At 36.7% G+C, this 23034-nt stretch overlaps 2 protein-coding genes across 2 annotated transcripts; one reads left to right on the top strand and one right to left on the bottom strand.

Moving 5' to 3' along the window:
* Nucleotides 1-81: 81 nt before the first annotated feature.
* kctd10 (potassium channel tetramerization domain containing 10) lies at nt 82-6932 on the bottom strand. The gene is made up of 7 exons (XM_084413823.1): nt 6786-6932; nt 5823-6036; nt 5529-5698; nt 2876-2962; nt 2730-2782; nt 2443-2638; nt 82-1689 (listed from the first exon to the last, which is right to left on the bottom strand). Exons 1-7 carry the CDS (start codon nt 6786-6788, stop codon nt 1471-1473), a joined length of 942 nt encoding a protein of 313 aa, XP_084269949.1. The 5' UTR covers nt 6789-6932; the 3' UTR covers nt 82-1470.
* Nucleotides 6933-8067: 1135 nt separating this feature from the next.
* Nucleotides 8068-22455, top strand: ube3b (ubiquitin protein ligase E3B). Its single transcript, XM_084414542.1, has 27 exons — nt 8068-8235; nt 8799-8892; nt 9106-9280; nt 9707-9824; nt 9962-10021; nt 10122-10226; nt 10355-10451; nt 10539-10624; nt 11398-11480; nt 11602-11707; nt 11827-11947; nt 12100-12277; nt 12386-12555; nt 13485-13652; nt 16191-16362; nt 16518-16636; nt 16834-16948; nt 17129-17228; nt 17406-17525; nt 17789-17965; nt 18085-18333; nt 19127-19192; nt 19298-19356; nt 19616-19798; nt 20509-20620; nt 20700-20792; nt 20881-22455. Exons 3-27 carry the CDS (start codon nt 9120-9122, stop codon nt 21070-21072), a joined length of 3210 nt encoding a protein of 1069 aa, XP_084270668.1. The 5' UTR covers nt 8068-8235; nt 8799-8892; nt 9106-9119; the 3' UTR covers nt 21073-22455.
* The last annotated feature ends 579 nt before the right edge of the window (nt 22456-23034 follow it).

The following is a 23034-nucleotide window of genomic DNA, read 5'->3' as shown; positions in this document are numbered from 1 at the left end:
ATCTTTATTTGTGATAACGTGTATAAATAATTTGTATGTAAAACTTTCTTTCTTTTTTTTAATTCATGTGCACGTCTGTACAAACTTCTCTACAGTATTACAGATTTCATAGTTTTTTTTTTTTAAATACACATTTGATAAAACTAATGAGCACAAACAATCTGTGACGCTACACGCTGCAGCAAAAGAGAGCTCGTGCTCCTCTACTTCCTGAAGCTTCTTTGACGTGGCCGAGTCTCTGATTACACTCTCATACTTGGTGTCCGTTACTCAATTACAGATATACAACCGAACGCTTCTGACTACATCTCAGTTTCTTGTATGTGATCACTTACGAAACCCAGACGCGTAATTAACTTGATGGAATTTAATACAGTGCATCAGAAAAGTATTTAAAAGCATAATCCGAGTTTACTCTAGTAGTTTACTGATTGTAGCTCAAAGGGCATTGAAAACGTGCTGATTTCTGGGTTTGATCATCTAAAAGTGCCTCGTGTACATGAGTGAAAGCACCATAACACTATACTGCCCTCTGTTGACCAAACTCATACAGACCTCTCAAAAATCCAGCACTCAAATGAAGCATCCAGATTAAGCGCAAGTGACAGTTTGCACAAATATTTTTGCACAAGCATAATAAAATGAAAATCGACAGATTAAGAATTTTTATGACACTCTCCTCTGAGTGTAAACATAGGGGAGCTCTGGATTGAAAATCCATAATAATAACAGTAATATCCTCCTTCACTGAATTCACTGATCACTGGACTACACATTCAAGGCCAGTGAAATTCGCTGGAACTCAAATCAAATCTCAGTAAGACACTATCAGCACTGTCAAACGCTTGCTCCAACACTTCAATTCAAAGCGCCAAAGCAAACAAAAACAATTAATTGGGGATAAACTAAACTCATAAACTACAAAAGTCCAACATCTATGACAACACGCAAAAGAAAAACACTCAAAAGCGCAGTATTAATCTATAAGGCACCAGGAACCCTACAGTCTTCAATCAAACAGAAAAAAAGTAATAAAAAAAGAATAGACAAGAATACTATGGCTAACAACTCAATTCTGATAATATTCATTAGTTGTAAATCTACAAATTAAATGACAGTTGATCAACTTGATATATTCAAATTGTAACTTGCTTTATGAATAGCAAATAGGGCAAAACGTTAAGGGAATGTCATGAATGCAGTAAAACTACCCTTCTGTTCACACTAACGCCATCCCATAACTTTTTAGTAAGGTCCTCAAATGCACAACTGCCGTTTGAGGAGAGGTCAATGCTGCACTGCCCTATATGCTATATTTATATAACATTATCAATACTAACTAGTATTCCTTTGTCTCTCTAAGAAAGCAGACTCAGTATAAACTTAACTGACGTGTCCGTGTGCAAATACAGGAGCGTATCTGAAGCGCTGGTAGTTGTTAAGGCACTGAAACGTGGTGAAACTGTAGGGTCACTGGTGATGGTGAGTGCGGTCATCGGGACGTTTGATATGGATCCTCCGCACTCTTTCAATGCGCTCCCTCTCTTCGTCCTCGTCGATGTGGTGGGAACGACCTGCAGCGCCCCCTGTGGCCTCCAGCAGTGCATTGTCTGGTCCTCGGCCATCTTGAGACTCGTACAGCAAGATGTTGAGGGTCTCTTCATAGATGCGAGCCTCTGGGAACTCAACCTGTGATCGAGGGAAGCATTAAAAAAGGTGAGTGACATAAACCTACAATATTTTAGATGCCAGTTGTGTTTCTGATCTTAAATAAAAACAGGTTTCTGCAGGTAAAACCTAGTAAAGAAACCAAGTAAAGAAAATGTACAGAATAAATTAAGGGGAACAATACGTCAATGTTTTATAAATGTCTAGGAAGCACACAATGAGTAGTATTAGCAACACTTCAAAGTTTGAAAATATAACTTCTAACAGATCTCCATTACTTTTTTTAAATGACTTTCCCAACCACTAGAATATGGAAATAACTTACTGTACTATGATCACACTGCAAAAAAGTAATGTTCTTCCTCAGTATTTTTATCTTGTTTTCCAGAACAAATGTCTAAAGATTCTTAAATGAAGATACATTTATTTAAGAAGCAAAAAGATAAGTCTTGTTTTCTGAGAAATTAAGTGTTAATGATTAAAATGAGCAAATAGCTGCCAATAGGTTCAGATCAGAAAAATCTAAAGTTTTCATACCCACTGACAAATATCTGCATTTGAAAACAAGACAAAAATACTAAGGAAGATATACGTTTTTGCAGTGCATGCAACATTTAATGCCATGACATCATTCATTTAAGAATTTCTGCTCTAATTTAAGCCCTTAATTTGTGGAAGGGCAAATTGAGACTTTTTAAAAACCCACAGAAACCCTGATGATAGACTGGATAAATTATCCGATTTTTTTATGTGGATGAACTGATCACCCTTTACCTTTGTCTGCTTCTTCTCAGTAGCGTAGACTATTGAGGTGCAGCACACCTCTGCAATCTTCCTGCCCTGGCCGTAAAAAGACCAGCAACAAATCTCATCACCAATTACATCCTTGATGAAGAGCACTCGGCCGTTGAACCTCAGAGACAGCTTGTCAAACAGCTCGATGTTCTTCAACATGTTGTCATCAGAGTTGCTACAAAGAGAAAGGGCAAATCGATCAGGTGAAAGCTCAGCAGTATGTGTCCCAGTAACCCAAACCTTGTAAGAAATTCAGCTAATTATACCTTGTATATGAATATTTATTGTTGCTCCTGTTGTACAGCAGTTTGACTGTAGGCTGCAAACACACAGAAAGACAAGTCAAGTTTCTGCTGTGGGCATAAGCAAATAAAATGTATTTAAGATCGACATGGTTGTGAAGCATTTGTACCTTATTAGCAGTGGCAATGAGCCTCTGTTCTTCCTTAGATGATGTCACCAGTGGAACTTTACAGAATGGTTCATACGCATCTTTGTTCTGAAATGTTATTAAAACAAAAACATTACGGAATATGGAATTATGGAATATGTTAGTTCACCCAAAAATTCATCATTTACTCATTAAACTTTCATTCATTTTTAAAACAAAAATGAAGATATTTTTAATGAAACCTGAGGGATGTGTTTTGGTCGATTACTAGGGGTGGGAATCTTTTACCATCTCACGATTCGATTCGATTCGATTCGATTCGATTCCGATTCTTGAGGCCACGATTCGATTCAAAATCGATTTTCGATTCAAAAAGATTTTCGATTCAAAACAATTCGATTTTATTCATAATGATTTCTAATCAGGTTTCTGATCATGATCTACTCTCATCTGCTTTGCAATACAGAATGACAAACGGAGACATTAAAGTGTCTTTTTCACATTTATTAAGTTAAATTCTCAGGGAAGTGCCTTTTATCAAAAACATTGAAAAAATATTTTTACTTGGTACTTTTAAAGCAAAGTATTTATGATGACCCATAACGAACTTACTTCCAATACTTCCTATATTAATTGTATTAATAAAACAAATGGAAGTGATTTGGCAAGTCAACTGTAAGGTTACATTTGCCAGCATATGTCCCAACATTGCTGAGAACCAACAGGAAAATAAATGTGTGCCTGTACTAGCAGCATACTTGTAGTAAATTAATACAAACTTCAGCATATTCTGAATCTCTAGCATTTAATAATAGACTTCTAACCAACATCCTCTTGTAATTTCCAATGAGCAATATAATCCTTTAGACAAAAAAAACCAAACATTTTGCTGTAGCAAATTCACGAACAGTTTTCGTTCAAAAATATAGAATTATGTACCAGAAGCTATCATATAATGCTTGTGGACTTATGCATATTCTGAATAATTAGTAACATACAAAGTCGCTCTTGACTTATACACAACTAAATAATAAAGAGTTATGACTTGAAATGTTTGCTGTATACCACAATCAAAAATAGCAAAGAAAGTGAATGAACATCTGCAGAGAGTAACTTACAGTCAAAATGTAACTTTTTGTGACTGGCATTGCACATATTGCATACAGATCAGATCGGTTTACACAGCATATTGATGTGAAAACTAAACAATACAGAAATTAGCTCTCATACAAAAAAATACTAAATAGATCACAATGAAATTGCCAATGTTCCATACGTTAGCTTTTAACGAAGACATTCTCTGGTGCCGTTCGGATTTGGCGCTCAGCCATCATGCGTCTGTTATGTGCGCGTCTCTGTTATGTGCACGCCACAGACTGTCCGCGCACTGCACGTCCGCTTCAGAGTTCCGCCTTTTGCGTTCCTTCAATGTTACGTTATTAAAATTTTTTTTTTTTTTTTTTTTTTGAAAATCGATTTTTGACATTTGTGAATCGATTCAGAATCGTCCACGTCCCGAATCGCGATTCATCTAAGAATCGATTTTTTTTCCCACCCCTATCGATTACACCAAAAATTTGACACTTCAAAAAGAATTGAGTGGTTTAATCTGTCTTTTTAAGAGACGTGATCGCTTTATATGATAAACAGATATAATTTAGGCTTTTATTCACATATAAACATCGACACACATAGAGCAAATCAAATATAGTAAATGGACGCTAAAACGTGCTTGCTTGATATGCAAGAAACCAATGAAGTTCGTTCTTGCGTGTCACAACAACCAATGAGGATTGTTCCTTCGCATCAAGCATGTACGGTCGAACTTCTATTTACCTTATTTGATGAGTTCTTGGTGTGCTCATTAATGTTTACGCTACCGGTCAAAAGTTTGGAATTATTTTTCTTTTTAAATAATTATGCTCTTTATGTTCACCAAGGCTGCAATTATTTTATCCAAAAAAAAAAAAAAAAAAAATAGAGTAAAAACTGAACATATTCTGAAATATTCATTTCAAATGTAATATTATTAAGTTAAAATATAAATTTGAAATGTAATTAAGTTTTGTGATGGCAAAGCTGAATTTTCAGAAACCATTACTTCAGTGTCACATGATCCTTCAGAATGTTTTTAATGCTGATTTGGTGCTCAAGAAACATTTCTTATTATTATCATCAATGTAGAAAATGTAGATTTTGCTGCTTAATATTTTCGTGGAAACCGTGATAGACTACCACTCAAACGTTTGAGGCAAGTATGATTTAAAAAAAAAGAAAGAAAATAAATTAATACTTTTATTAAGCAAGGATACATAAATTAATCAAAGATACAGTAAAAGATGTCTACGTCAAATAAATGCTGTTCTTTTGAACTTTCTATTCATCAAAGAAGCCTGAAAAAAAATGTATTAAGCAGCAAGAACTGTTTTCAGCATTAATTATATTATTATATGGGTAAAACAGAAATCAGTTTTTTAAAATTGTAATAATATTTCAGTTATTTTACTGTATTTTTTATACTCAGCCTTGCTGAGCATAAGATGCTTTTTTTTAATGAAAATTAAAAATCGTAACTATTCCAAATTTTTAACCGTTATGTGAATAAATGGAGAAACACAAATCTCTCAGGTTTCTCTTGCCCTAATGCAGTCTCTCTATAGCATGTATACTCTACCTGTAATGCTGCCTGACACTCATCCACCAGGCCCTGCACCAGGTAATACTTTGCCTCTGCCAGTAACTCCTCCGTCTCCCTCCGGCTCTCAGGTAAAGGGACAACTCCATCCCTGAGGTAGTTCAGGATGGTCCCAAAGTGCTTCCCACACCTGTCAATCAGAATCCAGCCTGGAGAAAGATCAAGAGGTTAAAAAAAAGTGATACCTGGACGCTTCAGAACCACACATTTGCATTCATATGCTTCATCATTCTACTTGAATACTTCTTCAGGCAGCTATAACAGTACAGCTACCTTCACTATCTGTGAGGACCTCCATACGGCCACTGAACATGGCCTTCAGCATGGTGTCCTGTTTGGTCAGGGTCTGCATGGTGGTGTAGTACAGCGCTCCCCCGACATTCAGCTTTACGTATTTGGAACTGGGACTAGACCCCTTGAAGGAGGTGGTCCGTGTTGTAGCTGCCGGCACAGCCGAGCTCACCACACTTTCTCCTGACATCTCTTCCTGAAAATCAGACAGGGATGGGAATGAATGGTGATGAAGGACACACAAACTAATATTCAGTTTCTTTCAGGGGATTAATGACATAGGAATCTATATTGCAAACCCACACACACACACCACTCTATCATTCTTTAAAGTGTTTATGAAATGTGTATGAACACAGTGAGGGACAATGTGAAACTTCTTTAGTAGATGAATTAAAATGGCGTAAATGTCAAAGATTTAAAAAGAATGTATGGACGTTTTTATAGTTTTAGGGGGTGGGGCAGTGCAGTGCATATCACCTCGCATATTCCCTTAACCTTAAATGTAACGCATGAACAAATTGATTAATTGTAAAACATTAAAGAATGTTAACGTCTCTGTCATGCAATGAGAAACAAGGTTCGTCGCACAACGGGACAGGATTTAATGACGTCACACCCAAACCTGGTCTGTTCACTTAAACCAAGTAGATTTGAGTCATGTAAATTCCTGTATTTGTTTGTGTATAAACATGATTCGTAACTGAATGCGGAGAAAATTAATTGTTTAATTTAAAGTTACTCATATGAAACAGATGGCTACAGGAGCTAAAAAGCTAAAAGAGCTAAACTAGCACACTAGCTTGTTATCTCCATTTCTTTAAAGAAAACACGAAATTACTGGTAAAAAGCTAATAACTACACGCAAAAACAAATAGTTATTAAAATATACTCTAACAGAACCGGATAAATTAGATGAAATATCAGACAAATATCATTACTTACCATAGAAATCCCCCCCGATTCTTTCGGGCCGCTTGGAACGGGTCTGGAATTAGATCACTTCCGGTCGCAGCCCAGACTCGTTCACGAGGCTGCAGGTCACGCGCTTACAGGCAATCGGGGCAAAATAAACGATTTATTACAGTAGATGGAAAGTAACACCACCTGTCCAGTCATTTAATGTTCACACTTCCTGTGATTGTACCTGTACACTTATTTGTGAGTGTTTTTTTTTTTTATATATCTGTCTAACAAAAGAGATGCATACAAAGAACTTTGTCTGTTATACAAAAAACAAAAACAAAGAGCATTTAAAGCAACAGATCTGATAAAGTTCACTTCACAGTAAAGAGCACATTTTAGATGCCACAGTACTACATTGTTTTTGGACATGTAGGCTACAGGAAGGCTGAAAAAGAAATGTGAGAAAAGAATATATATATATATATTTCTGATGGATCATGTGGCACTAAAGACTAAATGATGCTGAAAATTCAGCTTTGCATCACAGAAATAAATTATATTTTAAAGTTTAGAAATAGAAAACAGTTATTTTAAATTGTATTGTCACAATATTACTGTTTTTTCTGTATTTTTGATCAAATAAATGCAGACTTGATGAGCACGAGACTTTAAAAATAGTAGTAATGTTTCCAAACTTTTGACAATACTATATATATACAAGATTGTCAAAAGTTTGGAAACATTACTATATATATATATATATATATATATACACACCCAAGATTTTTACAATAACTGATTCAATTATCTTGTTTATGGAATGTGATACTGGTTGGAGATGGACAATATAATTCAAATTCTTATTTTATTTGGGAAATATCGTATACATAAAGCAAAATACAAGTCAACTGTACCAAATGTAGACTGTTTTCCAAATACTTAATTCCCACCATTTTTTTTTTAATCTTTAATCCTGATAAAGAACAACCATAAAGTTGTTCATCTCTGTTATTGAAAGTGACGCATTCGATTTTTAGTATAAAAAAGATGATATTTTTCTGTTTCGGTTTATATGGATTTATCTTTTATGACTGTCTGCCTCTCCTGTTATTTCAATATAAACAAACGAACTAACTAACTAACAAAACAATACATCAACATTTTTCAGCACGCAGTTTCACAAAGGGTTCCGCCAAATGTTTCATAACGCGTTAGTACAAAAACATAGCTCCCTGCTGTTCTAATCCTCAGATTACTCGTTAAAACGTTTAAAATAGTAAAGAGTAATATCGCTTTAATAAAGAATCGATGTCAATGCACTACGACAAAAAAAAATAAGTATGATCTATATTTCTTGTGAGAGTGGATTGTCATGACAAAAATGTTCATCCGGAAGTATTACGATGTTACACCGTTAATGGATTAGAGCTGCGGTGTCTGGGTCGCTCTTTTGTTTACATCACTTTTCCATTTATTCTCAAACGCTCAGGTAAATGAAACCTCTGTACATAATGTAAAGACTTTCTTGACATTTTATTTGAAACACGTTTATCAAGTGACAACATTTCCCAAGCGTTGCCAGCTCGCTGAATGTTGCAACTGTGTTGCTAGCTGGATAGCTAGTGTGAATGTTATTGTCTCTGTGGGTTCGTTAAATTCACTTGAACTGCGTTGTGTTTTTTGTTCAAATCTTCTACTAATTGAAATCTTTAGTGCTAATATTGTTTCCGTTGAGTGCTTATCCTGTCGTGTAAGCAAACCGTCACCACTGTTTCGAGTAAATGATATGGACTCTCCTCAGTTTTGGTCTGATAATTCTGTCAGATAAGTTACTCTTTTGATTTTAATTTTTGCTTTGTGATCTGTTGATGTGTCTGGTAAAATCTCCCATATGTTTATAACATATCATCTCCGGAGTAATTTTATTAATCAAATTCATGTTGTTTTAATACCTCATCTCATGACTTACAACTCAGTAGATCTTTTGTGCTTTAAAGTACTATTAATTCTTAAATAAAAGTTATCAAAGCGAATTACTCTTCTGTTCTGTAGAGTCCAATGGATATGCAGAACAACACGCGTGGATATGTGATAGTATTCTTGTGACCCGTGGAAGCAGCATTACTAGTCACTGCATTAGGGCAAGGTAATTGTGTGTGTGTTTATGTAAGATAGAGGTCTTACTTTTTTTATTGTAAATGAGACATAGTTTTCTTTATTAACTGATCATGCTTTGAGTATAAATGAATCTTATTATACACTTCTGTACTTGCATACATAGCCTCTGACTTTGTTTTTGCTCTCATCTGTGATGTAGATTTTTGTTCCTGGCCATGACATTTTAAAATTTAACCCACAGTTAAGAGTGAAAACATGTTCACCGCTACCCAAACGTCCAAAACCCAGTTCCTGGATAAAGCCAGGATAGCACGGGAGGAACGGAAAGGTTATAAGGAGAAAGAGAGAGCTGCCACACAAATCCAGGCTCTGGTCAGAAGATTCCTCTGCCGTTGCAGGTTGCAAAGGGAAATCAGGTTAGGGCTGACATGGGCCGTTCTTTACAATAGTCAAACATTCTAGACGGTTATATGGCTTTGCTGACTTATTAAAGGTTATTAAAGGTGAAGAATTCAGTATTAATACTTTCTCTTATGCCTATAAGTAAGTCGTTTGAATGTTAATGTCTTGAATAATGTAAATACTATTTTAAAAAATAGCTTGGTTTGTTTGAGCCAGTGTTATTTGGGATTGTTAATATCCTATTAAAATTTTTATTCATTTATCAATTCCATTAATATTTTTATTTAATATTTATTTTTCATTTAATTTTGTGTTATTATCATATTTATTAGTTTTTCTTTTTTAATCTTTCTCAATATTTTTGATTTATTTTTAGTTCAGTTTTACATAGTTGCTGTTTGAGAATTTATACATATTATTTACATTACTTTCTGTTTTAGGAAAGAGGTTGATGATTTCTTTGCAGTCAGCGATGCAGGTTCAACAAAAAGAAATGCATTATCCATCTTCAAAATTGCAAGAAAATTGTTATTTATATTGAGCAAGGATGACAAGTTGGTAAGCATCACATAATGTTACCCTTTTTGTAATTAATTTAGATTAAGTTTAGTTAAGATTTGTTTATTTAGGTGACTTTTTTTTAACACATTTTGTGAATATAATTAATGATAGCATTGTGTTTTTCTCTTACACAGAGATTTGAGAAGTTGTGTAGAATCATACTAAGTAGCATGGATGTTGAGAATGAACCTAAAGTAAGTCTTTAACCAAGCAATGCATAAAACATATTTTTTTATCCTAAGTTACATTAGTTCCACATTTATGCATTATGGTGACAAGCTATTGTTTTTCTAGGTATGGTATGTATCTCTGGCCCTTTCAAAAGATCTCACCATCCCCTGGCTGAAACAGATCAAAGATGTTCTTTGGGTTTCCTGTGAATTTCTGAAAAAACTAAAGGTAATATTGTAATATGTCTTTTTGAATTACTCATCATTAAGTCAATTCTGAGTCTGTCAGTTATCTGTCAGGAAATGCTTCTTGATGAATGCTTATTTCCTGTTTTCCGTTTCTCTCTCTCTCTGCAGCCTGACATACTGCAAGATAATAAATTGGTGACGTTGCACCTGACAATGCTGATAACATTCACTGACACATCAACGTGGAAAATCATCCGAGGAAAGGGTCAGTGTCACATAATCAGAGCTCGTGAGATGATTTGCAGGCTAAAATACATAAAACCCTACTAGAATTTCCTGTCTTTTTTTTTAGGGGAGGCCCTCAAGCCTGCTTTAAACAGGATTTGTGAGAACATCATGGGACATCTCAATCAGAAGGGCTTCTACTCTGTTCTTCAGGTACTGCTCATCCAAACAGCCAATCAGAATCTTGCTCTTGTTCAGAAACGTTTCCCAGCAAAAAACGATATAGACTTGTATTCAAAGATTTAGGGTTGCTAAATTTGTATTTTCTTCATCAGCCATTACTCTATTCCTCAGTGTTATATAATCCTCCAGAAATCATTCTAATATGTTGATTTTGTCTATTATCAATGTTGAAATCAGTTGTGCTGCTTAATATTTTTGTGGAAACGGTGTGTATCGAAGTTTAAGATAGGGAAGAAAGAAAGTTAAAGCGACGACTGCTGCACACACATAAAAAAAAAAAACATAACATAAATGTCCAGGTCTGGTCCTCTCTCGTCCTTCACTGTCGTCGCTCCTCCGTGAGAAACTCGAGACCGGTGCAGTTCATTATCAATCACGTCATTGGCCTCGCTCCGTTCTCACGGCCCTCGGCCTCATCCTGCTTGCCACACGGTTATACATTTTTTCCAGGATTCTTTAATGAATAGAAAGAACAGCTTTTTTTTTATTTAGAAATATTTCATTAAAATGTAAAAGTCTTTACTGTCATTTTTAATCAATTTAATGCATTCTTGCCGAATGAAAGTATTAATTTCATTACTGACCCCAACATTTTAACAGAAGTGTATATGCAATTAATTCAAACAATTATTCATCAAATCATGTGATCTGATTGAAATTTTTAACTGATTGAAGCTCTAGGTTGAACTTAGAGTTTGAGCTTCAAACATTTTTCTCATAATATGCATCTTTGCTATTTGCAGATTCTACTTACAAATGGATTGGCAAGATCCAGACCTTCCCTTTCCAAAGGAACCCTCACGGCCATTTTTACGCTGTCACTCAGGTCGGTTGCCATGAGAACTGGATTTGCTCTCCGAGACATCTCTCGGTCTGATTACATCAGTGGATCTTTTTCTGTGAATATGCCCATAATGTGATGAGCTTTTTGTTCTGGTGTATTTTAGGCCAGTTGTCGCTGCACATTTCTCAGACAACCTGCTGAGGTCTTTCCTCCTCCACATCATGTCTGTTCCAGCGTTCATCTCGCACCTCAACACTCTCACTCCAGATGTAAGAAACAAACTCATACGGAAGGATAATAAAACCTCATTTGCACACACATCTTAAAGATCTCAAAAGAAAAATTGTGAGAATATGATTTCACCTGTCTGAATTTGTGCTCCTTGCAGTGTATGGTCACCATCCAGACCCATGACCTCTTTCGCAAGTTTGTCTTGTTTTTAAGCCGAGAAGAGCAGTGTTTGGATATCTGTGTGTGTCTGGAGGGAAGCCACACTCTGTGCTTACTGGGTAAGCATGTGTGCTTTATACACACGCTTTTTGAAGTGTGTATTGGATTTGGAGAACAAAGGTGGGCTTGTGAATGGAGAGCTGAAAATCAATACTCAAGATGTACTTAGTTTGTCATTTATCTCATCATCTCTTTTATGTTTTGTTTCCAGGTAACCTCATTCAGCTGGGATACTTTAATGTAAAAGTTCTAGAGCAGGAAGCGGGTCACTTTGTCAAGGATCTGACAGATATGTTGTCATACTGTCAGAGATATGTGTCTCAGAAGAAATCCAATCTCACACACTGGCACCCAGTGTTGGGCTGGTTCTCCCAGACTGTTGATTATGGGTATGTCATTGTTTTATTGACAAAATAAAGCACATAGTTTCTGGATTTCTCTGTTGTGCTATCCTATTAATCTTTCACTTTCTCTCTCTTGTTTTTCTTTCTCTCCAGGCTTAATGAGTCTATGCCGTTGGTAACAAAGCAGTTACAGTGTTTGTGGGGAGTTCCAGTGATCTGCACACTCTTCTGTGATGTTCTCAGCAAAAAGCTAGAAACTCAAGATCCCACCCCACCACCCTCTCTTCAGCCAAGCTCATTACAGAATAACTTGCCCGTCAAAAGTGAGAAACACATAATTTTAAACAATTTTCTTTTTTTTAAACCAGGCCCATAGAACAGAGTGATTTAGTAGATGATTACACATGGACTATTGGACTACACATAGAGTTTCTAATGATTATCATTAAAGCACACTCAAGGATGTTGACTAAGTATCAGAAGACCACTTATGCAAAAATGTCTGCCATATTTCTGACTGTTTTTGTACTAACCTTAAAGAAGTTCTCATCCACTGGGGCCAGTACCCACTAGGGGGCCTCAACACACTTCCAAGGGGGTCATAAGATGGCTTACAATTATTTAAGATTTGACAAAAGAAGGTTTAAGGTTTAAAATCAGCTAAAACAACTTAAAAATCCAAATATAACCTGAAATCCTATTTCTTATTTTTAGTCATTCCCTTAAAAACTTAATTTCCTTAAAACATTTCAAGAACCAGGGTTCTCATGATGTTGGACAACCTGGATATACTGTATGAGGTTATTTTAAATGGACAAATTTATATAAATTGTCAAGCTCTATAATATGTTTGATGGGTACAAAAACTGCTTTGTGATAAAAAAAAAAGGAATAAAAATAATTACAAACTAAAAAAGTACTGTAAATTAAATGTAAAGCATGAAGACCATTCAGTTATTTTGATTATAGAAATTAATTTAATTATTTTATTTATTTATTTTGATATATTGCCACTTCTAGTTTTTGCAAATAAAAAGTTGAGCATCATAGTAGAAGTACTGGAAATATCAAATATTTTCTTTGAAGTCTTGGAGGTATAGGTTGGCCTAAAGGAAGCCACACTGTCTCTGAGTCTATTTTAAGTGCTGTTTAAACAAAGGATAAAAAGTACACAGTGTAATGCTAGTGTCATCAAGTCTATATTCATCCTGTTTTCACTGAGGATGCCTTGTTAAACTCTCTGCACGGTTAGATCTGTTCAAGAGAGCGTTCCAAAAGTCTGCGTCTGTGCGGAACATCCTGAAACCGGTCGGGGGGAAGCGTGTGGATTCAGCTGAGGTCCAGAAGGTGTGCAGTATTTGTGTGTTGTATCAGACGGCCCTCACCACACTCACACAAATCCGCCTGCAGATTCTCACAGGTATGTGCTTTTCATATGAAACCATTTAGGAAGTAATTTCTGTTTACACACCTATGAATGTACATTCACTCACGGAAACACTTCAGTAATGTTTTATCCCTTAGTGAAGTATTGTATTTTGTCAGAGCCAGAGGTTAATGCACATGCTCCAAGAGTTACAGCTCACCTTGTTTCCAGATCCTGAAAAAAACAGTTTATGCTTTTATCAGACACTTTTGCGGAATAATAGTTGTCTGTAGGGTAGAGTAGGTCCAAGACCACTGTAGTATAGGCCAGTGAAACAATATTTTATATCATATGGCGCTTTTCCACTGCATGGTACGGTACGGCTCGGTTCGGTACGGCACGCTTTGGCGCTTTTCCACTGCATGGTACGGTACGGCTCGGTTCGGTACGGCACGCTTTGGCGCTTTTCCACTGCATGGTACGGTACGGCTCGGTTCGGTACGGCACGCTTATGGCGCATTTCCACTGCATGGTACGGTACGGTACGGCTCGCTTCGGCTCGCTTTAAATGGTACCACCTCTGTTGAGGTTCCAAGCGTACCGTACCGGTACTAAAATGTGACGTGAAAACACTGAAGATCACTGATTGGTCAGACAGAATCGTCACTACCAGTGTCATTGTATTTGCGACACGAGACCATGCACGAGACAAACCCGCTAGATTTAAATAGCCAGTAGACAACAGCCAACGCTGTAGTGTCTTGCAGTTAAAAAGTTTCTTGTAAACTGTTTCTTGCAGTCAGGGGCGGCGCCGGATAATTTTTAACGCATGTGCTGAGGGCACACACACATGTGTGTATATAGCCTATATATATATATATATATATATATATATATATATATATATAATTAATAAATGAGAAAAACTTGGCCACAAAATATTTAATATTCAATTATTTTAATGATCACAATTAAAGTTTTAATTTTATTAAATTGAACAAGCGCAAAATTCAGCATTCAATCAAATATTCAAAAAGACTTAATAATAATGTTATTTCTCTCTATAGGCGCGTTTACTACGAATATGGCGATCGTCAACTTCATCTTTGCCAGACACTGACAGAAAACACTATTTTATAAATAAAAATCAGTGCACGCGTCCCCGGATTTACAAACGCACATCTTGCTTGTTGCACGCACATTATGTCGAAATAACGAGATATTATGTTGAAATAACATTATTATTATTAAGTCTTTTTGAATATTTGATTGAATGCTGAATTTTGCGCTTGTTCAATTTAATAAAATTTGGCCTATATATAGCCTATATATATATATATACTATTAATAAATGAGCAAAAATTGGCCACAAATTATTTAATATTCAATTATTTTAATGATCACAATTAAAGTTTTAATTTTATTAAAACGCGTGCACTGATTTTTATTTATAAAATAGTGTTTTCTGTCAGTGTCTGTGCATGGCAAAGATGAAGTTGACGATCGCCATATTCGTAGTAAACGCGCCTATAGAGAGAAATGCACATAATGGATTACATAAGAGAGTAGCCTATTTCTTTTTGTTTTGAATTATTTCGTTTAAAGACATTTCAAGCTTTGTGTATTTGAGGATGAGATGCGCTCCAGTTAACGTACAATGCAAGTGACCGCTCGGGCGCCTCGATGGTTAAATTGTCTATTTTGCATCTTATTCAATCCAGGCAATTGTTTGATGAAAAAATTATTAAAATTAAGATACAATTTATACAAAATGAAATTCACTTTAAAGCAAACAAAGTGAACAAAACTTAATGAAGTGGTCAAAATTATGTCTGACTCGCTCCATGTCTCTCTACTCGTCTCGTGCTGTTCACTTTTCATAATCAACATAGGCAGATGGAAAAAAAATAACATAACATTAAATGCGCTTTTTTAATGGCAGTAGTTTAAAACAGTAGGCTACATTAGGCCTAGACTCTCTATTTGTAAAGATTGCTGCACATTCATTTAATTCTGAATTTTGCACACACAAGTTGAAAGGCATTTGTTCAAATCAAGTTCACGGATAATTGTGCGTGCATTTATTAATCATTATGATACTAAAATCATAAAGTAGGCTATGCTATGTACAAAAAATCAGATGAGCCCAGAATATGAACGCAACGTTTAATTACACGTTAAGAATTTTCCTTCCATATAGTAAACCATTATAAGACCGTTTAATTTAATTTAAAAACATCCACATGCCGAGAATCAAGAGCACCATCCCCTGTGTTGTGCGTTTGAAATGTGGCGCGTTTACGATGATGTCATGGCAGTAGAGGCGGCAACTATAACGATCAGTCCCACCCATTTTGAAGCGGTACTAACTGCAATGGAAAAGCAACCGAGCTAAAGCGAACCGAACCGTGCCGTACCGAGTCGAGTCGTACCACGCAGTGGAAAAGCGAAGCGAGCCGAACCGTTCCGCGCCGAGTCGAACCGTACTGAGCCGAACCGTGCCGTACCATGCAGTGGAAAAGCGCCAATAATAAATGAGGTTAACATTCTTGTTAATCTTGATTCTATGGTTTCTAATTAAACTGTTTCCAGGACTGACGTATCTGGATGAACTGCTGCCTAAGCTGTGGGCATTTATCTGTGAGCTTGGCCCTCAGGGGGGGCTACGACTCTTCATGGAGTGTCTCAATAATGACACGGAAGAGTCCAAACAGCTCCTGGCCATGCTGATGCTCTTCTGTGACTGTTCCAGACATCTCATCACGTAAGAATTGTTCACTGGTGATGGTGCTTCTATTTTGCATTAATTCGATTTATTTAAAAATGTATTCATTTACAATTATTTTTACTACAAAAATAATATATATATGTGTATATGTGTGTGTTTGTTTGCATGTTATTCTGTGATTTATGTTACAGAATCCTGGATGACATAGAGGTGTATGAGGAGCAGATTTCTTTTAAAATGGAAGAGCTTGTCACCATCTCCTCGTTCCTCAACACATTTGTGTTCAAGATGATCTGGGATGGTATTTTAGGTGAGCAGGTATTATTTAGCCCATATGTTTGTTTTTGCAGCTAGGGACTTTGTTTATGCATTCTTTTGTCCAGTCTTTTTCCCTAGTAATTTCTTCCCGTTTAGATAAACCAGTTTTGTTTAGCCATTTCCATATGGGGCCAGTGATAATGTGCTTTCTGTGTGTGGTGATTAACTATGGTCATTAATTTATTTCAGAGAATACCAAAGGGGAGAAGCTGGACTTATTCCACAGTGTTCATGGCTGGCTGATGGTTCTGTATGAGCGGGATTGTCGCAGGAGATTCACGCCTGAAGATCACTGGCTCCGCAAGTGTGTCACTCTTAGATATCACTGAGCCAAATTACTCTCTGGTTTTACTTTAGAGTTGGGATTAGGGTCCATTCAAAAACAAATTACTGAGATTATTATTCTCATATAAGGGAAAGATAAATGCATCGGCCAACAAAATAGGTCTTATTTGTTTTATTTTTTTCTCCATGTCTAATACAGAGACCTGAAGCCCAGCCTGTTGTTCCAGGAGCTGGAGAAAGGCAAAAAAAGAGCACAGTTGCTACTTCAGTACATTCCTCATGTCATCCCACACAAAAATGTGAGAATCAAACTTAAAACAGGGAAATTATTAATGCTCATGAGGTGCCACATGAATGCTTTAGTTGATTGGATCATACAAAGATTAAATTTTAGATTGACCAAAAAAAAAAAGGTCTTCATTTTATTTTTAAACACAATTGTGAATGTGAAATGTACAGATGTGTTTTTGTCGCAGAGGGTGCTGCTGTTCCGGAACATTGTGACAAAAGAGAAAGAGAGTCTTGGATTGGTGGAAACAAGCTCCGCCTCTCCACATGTGACTCATATAACCATTCGACGCTCACGCATGTTGGAGGTAATGGATGCTTTGTCATTCATTTGATTGATAAAAACATACACAATGAGTATTATACCTATTAGCTTTTGTGTAGCTCAAACAGTAGAGCACGTCACCAAGGTCATGGGTTTGTTTCCCAGAGAATGGATGAACTTATAAAATTTAGACCATGAATGCAATGTGAGTCGCTTTGGAGGAAAGTGTCTGCCAAATGTAAAAATGTGAATGTAGGATAATAATGATAATAGTAATAATCGTTTTCTGTACCTTACTCTTCATAGGATGGTTATGATCAGCTGCGCCGTCTACCTGTCAATTCCATTAAGGGAGTGATCCGCGTGAAGTTTGTGAATGATTTAGGAGTGGATGAGGCTGGAATTGACCAGGATGGTGTGTTTAAGGAGTTTTTAGAAGAGATCATCAAGAAGGTTTTCAACCCAGCGCTCAATCTATTTAAGGTACACACTGCTCTCTTTTAGCTCAGATGGCTGGGATCAGTTCACCCAAACAGTCCTCAATAGACCTTCCTTATTTTACCAATAAACCTCAACTTCATTTTTTCTCTCTCTTGTTTCAGACCACCAGTGGGAATGAGAGATTATACCCCTCCCCAACCTCCAGCATCCATGAGAACCACCTTCAGCTGTATGAATTTGTTGGAAAGATGCTGGGAAAGGCCATGTATGAAGGCATCGTGGTGGATGTGCCTTTTGCCTCTTTTTTCCTCAGTCAGGTTCTAGGTCACCATCACAGCACCTTCTATAGCTCCATAGACGAGCTGCCCTCCCTTGACTCAGAGTTCTACAAAAACCTCACCTCTATCAAGGTCAGTGCCAATGTGACAATTATAGCATTTGTACAGTTTGGAAAATGCATGATTTTAACCATTATGTTTTCAAGGTTTGAAATGTGCTTGGATTTTGAATATAGTCCTTGAAAATGCTTGATGTCCAGACAGTGTGATTGAAATAAAAGAAAAATGATTCATGAAAAAAAAACTTAAATATCAAATAGTTGGATCCGTTGCGCATCATGAGTCTCATTGATTGAATGTTGTTCAAGCACGTGGAAGTGTTCAAAAATCACATCGACACAATCACTTTAATGTTATCCAAATTTACTATGGTGAACAGCTGCAGATAAACATCAGGGTCACTAAATCCTACAAGGCAGCAGTAGCGGTTACCGAAATCTGTTAGCCTTAAAAACTGCTAATCTACCGTTAATAATATCGTATCTGTTATATGACTCCTTACTAATGAAAATGATGTGAAGTTTTCAAGGTGAAACTGATACATTTCACACTTTCAGCCCGACTTATTCAGATTCAGAATTTGTTTCATATTTGTTCTGCTCTCGGTGTAAAAGGAGCATTTGATGGAGATTCGTTTAGCTTATTTGCATCGCCTTTGGTGCAAAAGGGCCTTTCGTAACATTTAATATTCTTAAGATTTTACAATGCGTTTATAATTTGTCACATATTTCTTCTGTAACTTCATAAATTAATGTATTAAAGTTTTTTATATTTTCATAAAAAAAATTTAAGTACATTTATATCGCTATGTTTGACTTTAAATTACAGATTTATATCCATGACTGTTTATTGATTTGATTTTCAGCGTTACGATGGGGACGTCAGTGATCTGGGTCTGACTTTATCCTACGATGAAGAGGTCATGGGGCAGGTAAGCAACTTTTGTGTTTGCTGAACCTAATTTGTTGGTTCTTGTGACACTATTGGCTTTCCTTGTTCTCTATAATACTCTTTTCATTTCTTTGTCTCATCACAGTTAGTCTGTCATGAGCTAATTCCTGGTGGAAAGACTATGTCTGTCACTAATGAAAACAAGTGAGTCCATTTTGTGTCTTCGATCAAGTGTAAATAAAATTTCGGTGGCAGAGCTGCCTCCTATTCACATTCAATACAATAAGGAGAAATTACCAGATGAAAAAAACTAATTAGCATTGGAAGCAGAGCGGTTCAAAAAGTAAATAGGGATTTGCTACCACAGACAAATACCGACATTTTCTGCAAGCTTAAAATAGGACAGAATAAAAGAATGGTTTCCAGTTCATGTTTTGTCATTAACCCTCCTTCGACCCTTCAGGATCAGCTACATCCACCTGATGGCCCACTTCCGCATGCACACCCAGATTAAGGAGCAGACGGCAGCTTTCATCAGGGGCTTCCGCAGCATCATCAACCCAGAGTGGCTGCACATGTTCTCCACCCCTGAGGTCCAGAGGCTCATCTCTGGAGACAATGCTGAGATAGACCTGGATGATCTCAAGTAAACCTGCAGTTCTTAACTCTGGCCTTGAAGGGTTTTGCTTATCAGTTTGTTGATTTGTAATACAAACTAAGAATGACGCAATACATTAAATCCAAATTTCTCTCTATAATCAACAAGGCTGGAAGCATCTAATGCATAAACACCTTCAGTGCACAGGCAATGAAATTAGGCTGAAATTGGGCTGTCACAATATCAGATTTTCACCACACAATTATTGTGACCAAACTAAAAAGTGCAAGAAGACATGAAAGAGAGCTTGATTCAGTATGCGTGCCCTGTCTGAGTAGTGGATTTCTGGGTGAAAGTAACGAATAGAGTTCCCTTTTGCATCTTCTTGAGCTTGAATATTTATATTGGCAAGGCTTAAACCTTAGCAACACTGGCCCATCAACTGTCCCGAGGATTATTCATGTTTGTTCACGTTCATGTTCTCACAATTTTGCATTGTTAGAATTCCTAAAAATGTTACCGGCCAACTGGTGATTGACGTCGTTTCATATCCTCGCCACCGATTTTTACTTGCATTTGGCGCTTAGCGAGTGTTAATTTTAGAACCTGTTTATATTCATTGTGCAGATCTTTCCCAACAATCAGTGCAAAAATTGCGAAGATGTCCACATGTAGCCCTAATAAATACATGCCGGGAAGAAAAGTCATAAAAAGGTTAGTTACTCATAGCGATGCATGTCATTTTCTTTGTCTCTCAGGAAGCACACTGTGTACTATGGTGGTTTCCATAGCAGCCACAGAGTCATTCTTTGGCTGTGGGACATTCTCTCCAGTGACTTCTCCCCTGAGGAGAGAGCCATGTTCCTGAAGGTAATACTTATCAAATCTTAAAGGAGTTATTTCAATGTTTATTGCCGCCTGTGCCTATTAAGTGGCTGTTTCGTCACAGTTTGTCACCAGCTGCTCAAGACCTCCTCTGCTCGGTTTTGCCTACCTCAAACCCCCTTTCTCAATCCGCTGTGTGGAAGTATCTGACGATCAGGTTAGATCACTTCATCATCTTAATCCATACACTGTTCTGCAAATATTTTGTTGTTTAATCTTTCTTTTTTGATTGATTGCGCATGCAGGACACAGGTGACACTTTAGGAAGCGTTCTCCGTGGATTTTTCACCATCCGTAAGAAGGAGCCAGGCGGTCGCCTCCCTACATCCTCCACTTGTTTCAACCTGCTCAAGCTGCCCAACTACAGCAAGAAGAGCATCCTCAGAGACAAACTCCGCTACGCAATCAGCATGAACACTGGCTTTGAGCTTTCATAACCCATGCTGGTTTATTCTACATGTACAAACACAAACATCTACAAACATGAACATCAGCAAGACTGGCGGAGGCACACAGAGGTTGAAGTAGGAGACGTTACAAAATTACAATCTTGCTTTATTGGCATTGTGGCCTTCAATTAAGGCTCTTGACCTTGAGTTCCTCAAGTGCTCAAGCTCAATTTTTCCATCAATGGCTACTCTGTCTTGTTCACCAATTGGAAAGTGAATAAAGAAACTAACTAACTTCTTAAAATAGTAGAACTGAGCTAAACGTATCAAGTCAGACTTAGAGACTCTTTGAGGAGCTCAACCATAGAAGTATATTAGAGTGTACAAACATTACCTGCAGAAAAGTTTTTGAACCACTTGAAGATCCATATTTAGTGTTATGTTCTTCTTTTTTTGCATTTGAAGCCAAAAGAGCTTCAAACGCCTTATACAATCAGTTTAAAACCAGCTCAATTTAATGTCTTCAAGTCAGGGTTCTTCTGACTCTTACTTCAGTGAAACCTGTCAATCGGAGACCGAGAAACTCAACTCAGAGTCTGCATGCAAAGTAACTCCAAAACTAAATCTGGTTTTGTCTTTATTGGCTTCTAAGCACTGTGGCCATTTGTTGATGAACACTCCTAAACCTCCTTTTAAAGTTACAGCAGATACAATGATGGATGTAAAGATGTAAGATCTGCAGAAAACAGTTCAGCTTTGTCTCTCAGGTCTCCGTGTCTCACTCCCCCAGGAAGGGAACAGGAAAGCAATACTAACGCAATGCAAGCCATGCAACTCAAGACACAAAGGAGGCTTTTGCCTGTTTGTACGGCAAATGCTTTCAAACCCATAGCGCACTACACTTCTGCTGGACTTGAGGACTGAGCGTTGAGAGGAATCCCAGCCCTGTTGATTGACTTCAGTGAGACAGAGCCAGCAGTATGTCAGATAAGAGATGTCCCTGCAGAGATGCACCTTTTCCTTTCCTGCTTTCTCATGGTATACACTACAGGGCCCCGACCCAGAATGCATCATAGTGACATTTCGTTTTGCTCATTATATTATACTCATTATTCTGCTCATGCTTTTTCATCTCTAACGCTGTCTTAATGTGAAACTAATACAGGCAAGAATGAAACCACTAAAAGGAATTTTACTCCAGCTTGGAAGTAACCAATCATCACATGACAAATTGCTCTCCCTGTCATCTACTAACTCTCTGGCCATCTTTGCGGTGTATACTGGAATTAAGCCATACGGTGAAGACGACTAGCTATCAAACCAGCTCTTGTAGGGAGTTTTTTTTTTTTTTTAAAGGGAGAGTGTTACAGTGACTGTCCTGAAAGCTCAATGGGCTCAATGGAATATCATGAATTGTTATTCCAAGTGGACAAAAAAAAAAAAAGAAAAAAAAATCTCCCTTTGCATGATGTCACTGGACGATTGATTCAAACGATTCCATGTCTGTGTCAAACAGGTCAGAGTCTGCTGTTGACGTTGTTGTGTTGTTTCTTTTCTTTTTCCTTTGCTTTGTCATAAAGAAGGTTAGGGTCAATCTGTTAAGAAATCCCCCCCCCCACACACAAAATCTAAAGGACGAACATTCAGAAAATATGTTTTGCAAAAAGAAAGTGAAGCCCATTTTTTAGGTACATCAAGATTTAAATTGACCATCAAGAAAACAAATTTACATGCATTAAATATATATCATTAAAACAGATTATTAAATGATGAAATATATATATTATTAAACAAATTATTTAAGTATATTATTTATATTAAATTTAAATTACAGTTTTAAGTATACATCATGGTAGTATTTGTTGTACTACATTAAATACTTTTTTTTTATCAAGTCATTGTAGCCTGATAATATTTTGGGATATAGTGCTTGTATTTATTGAGGCTTTATTTTGTTAATGCAAAATATAGTTCTTTTGATTTTGGTGTGAATTATGACCTGGACATTTC

Source organism: Rutilus rutilus (assembly GCF_951802725.1).
Source record: "Rutilus rutilus genome assembly, chromosome: 7".
NCBI lineage: Eukaryota > Metazoa > Chordata > Actinopteri > Cypriniformes > Leuciscidae > Rutilus > Rutilus rutilus.
Note: the sequence above shows the minus strand (reverse complement) of the source record. Positions and strands in the feature narration are given on the sequence as shown.

Excerpts from the sequence above, each read along its gene's own strand:
- ube3b (XM_084414542.1), top strand. The coding sequence starts at position 9,120 with ATGTTCACCGCTACCCAAACGTCCAAAACCCAGTTCCTGGATAAAGCC. Across the intron at positions 10,022-10,121 it reads ATGTTGAGAATGAACCTAAA|GTATGGTATGTATCTCTGGC; the intron begins GTAAGTCTTTAA and ends TTGTTTTTCTAG. Across the intron at positions 11,708-11,826 it reads TCAACACTCTCACTCCAGAT|TGTATGGTCACCATCCAGAC; the intron begins GTAAGAAACAAA and ends TGCTCCTTGCAG.
- kctd10 (XM_084413823.1), bottom strand. Across the intron at positions 2,639-2,729 it reads AATAAATATTCATATACAAG|CAACTCTGATGACAACATGT; the intron begins GTATAATTAGCT and ends TTCTCTTTGTAG. Across the intron at positions 1,690-2,442 it reads CTGAGAAGAAGCAGACAAAG|GTTGAGTTCCCAGAGGCTCG; the intron begins GTAAAGGGTGAT and ends CCTCGATCACAG.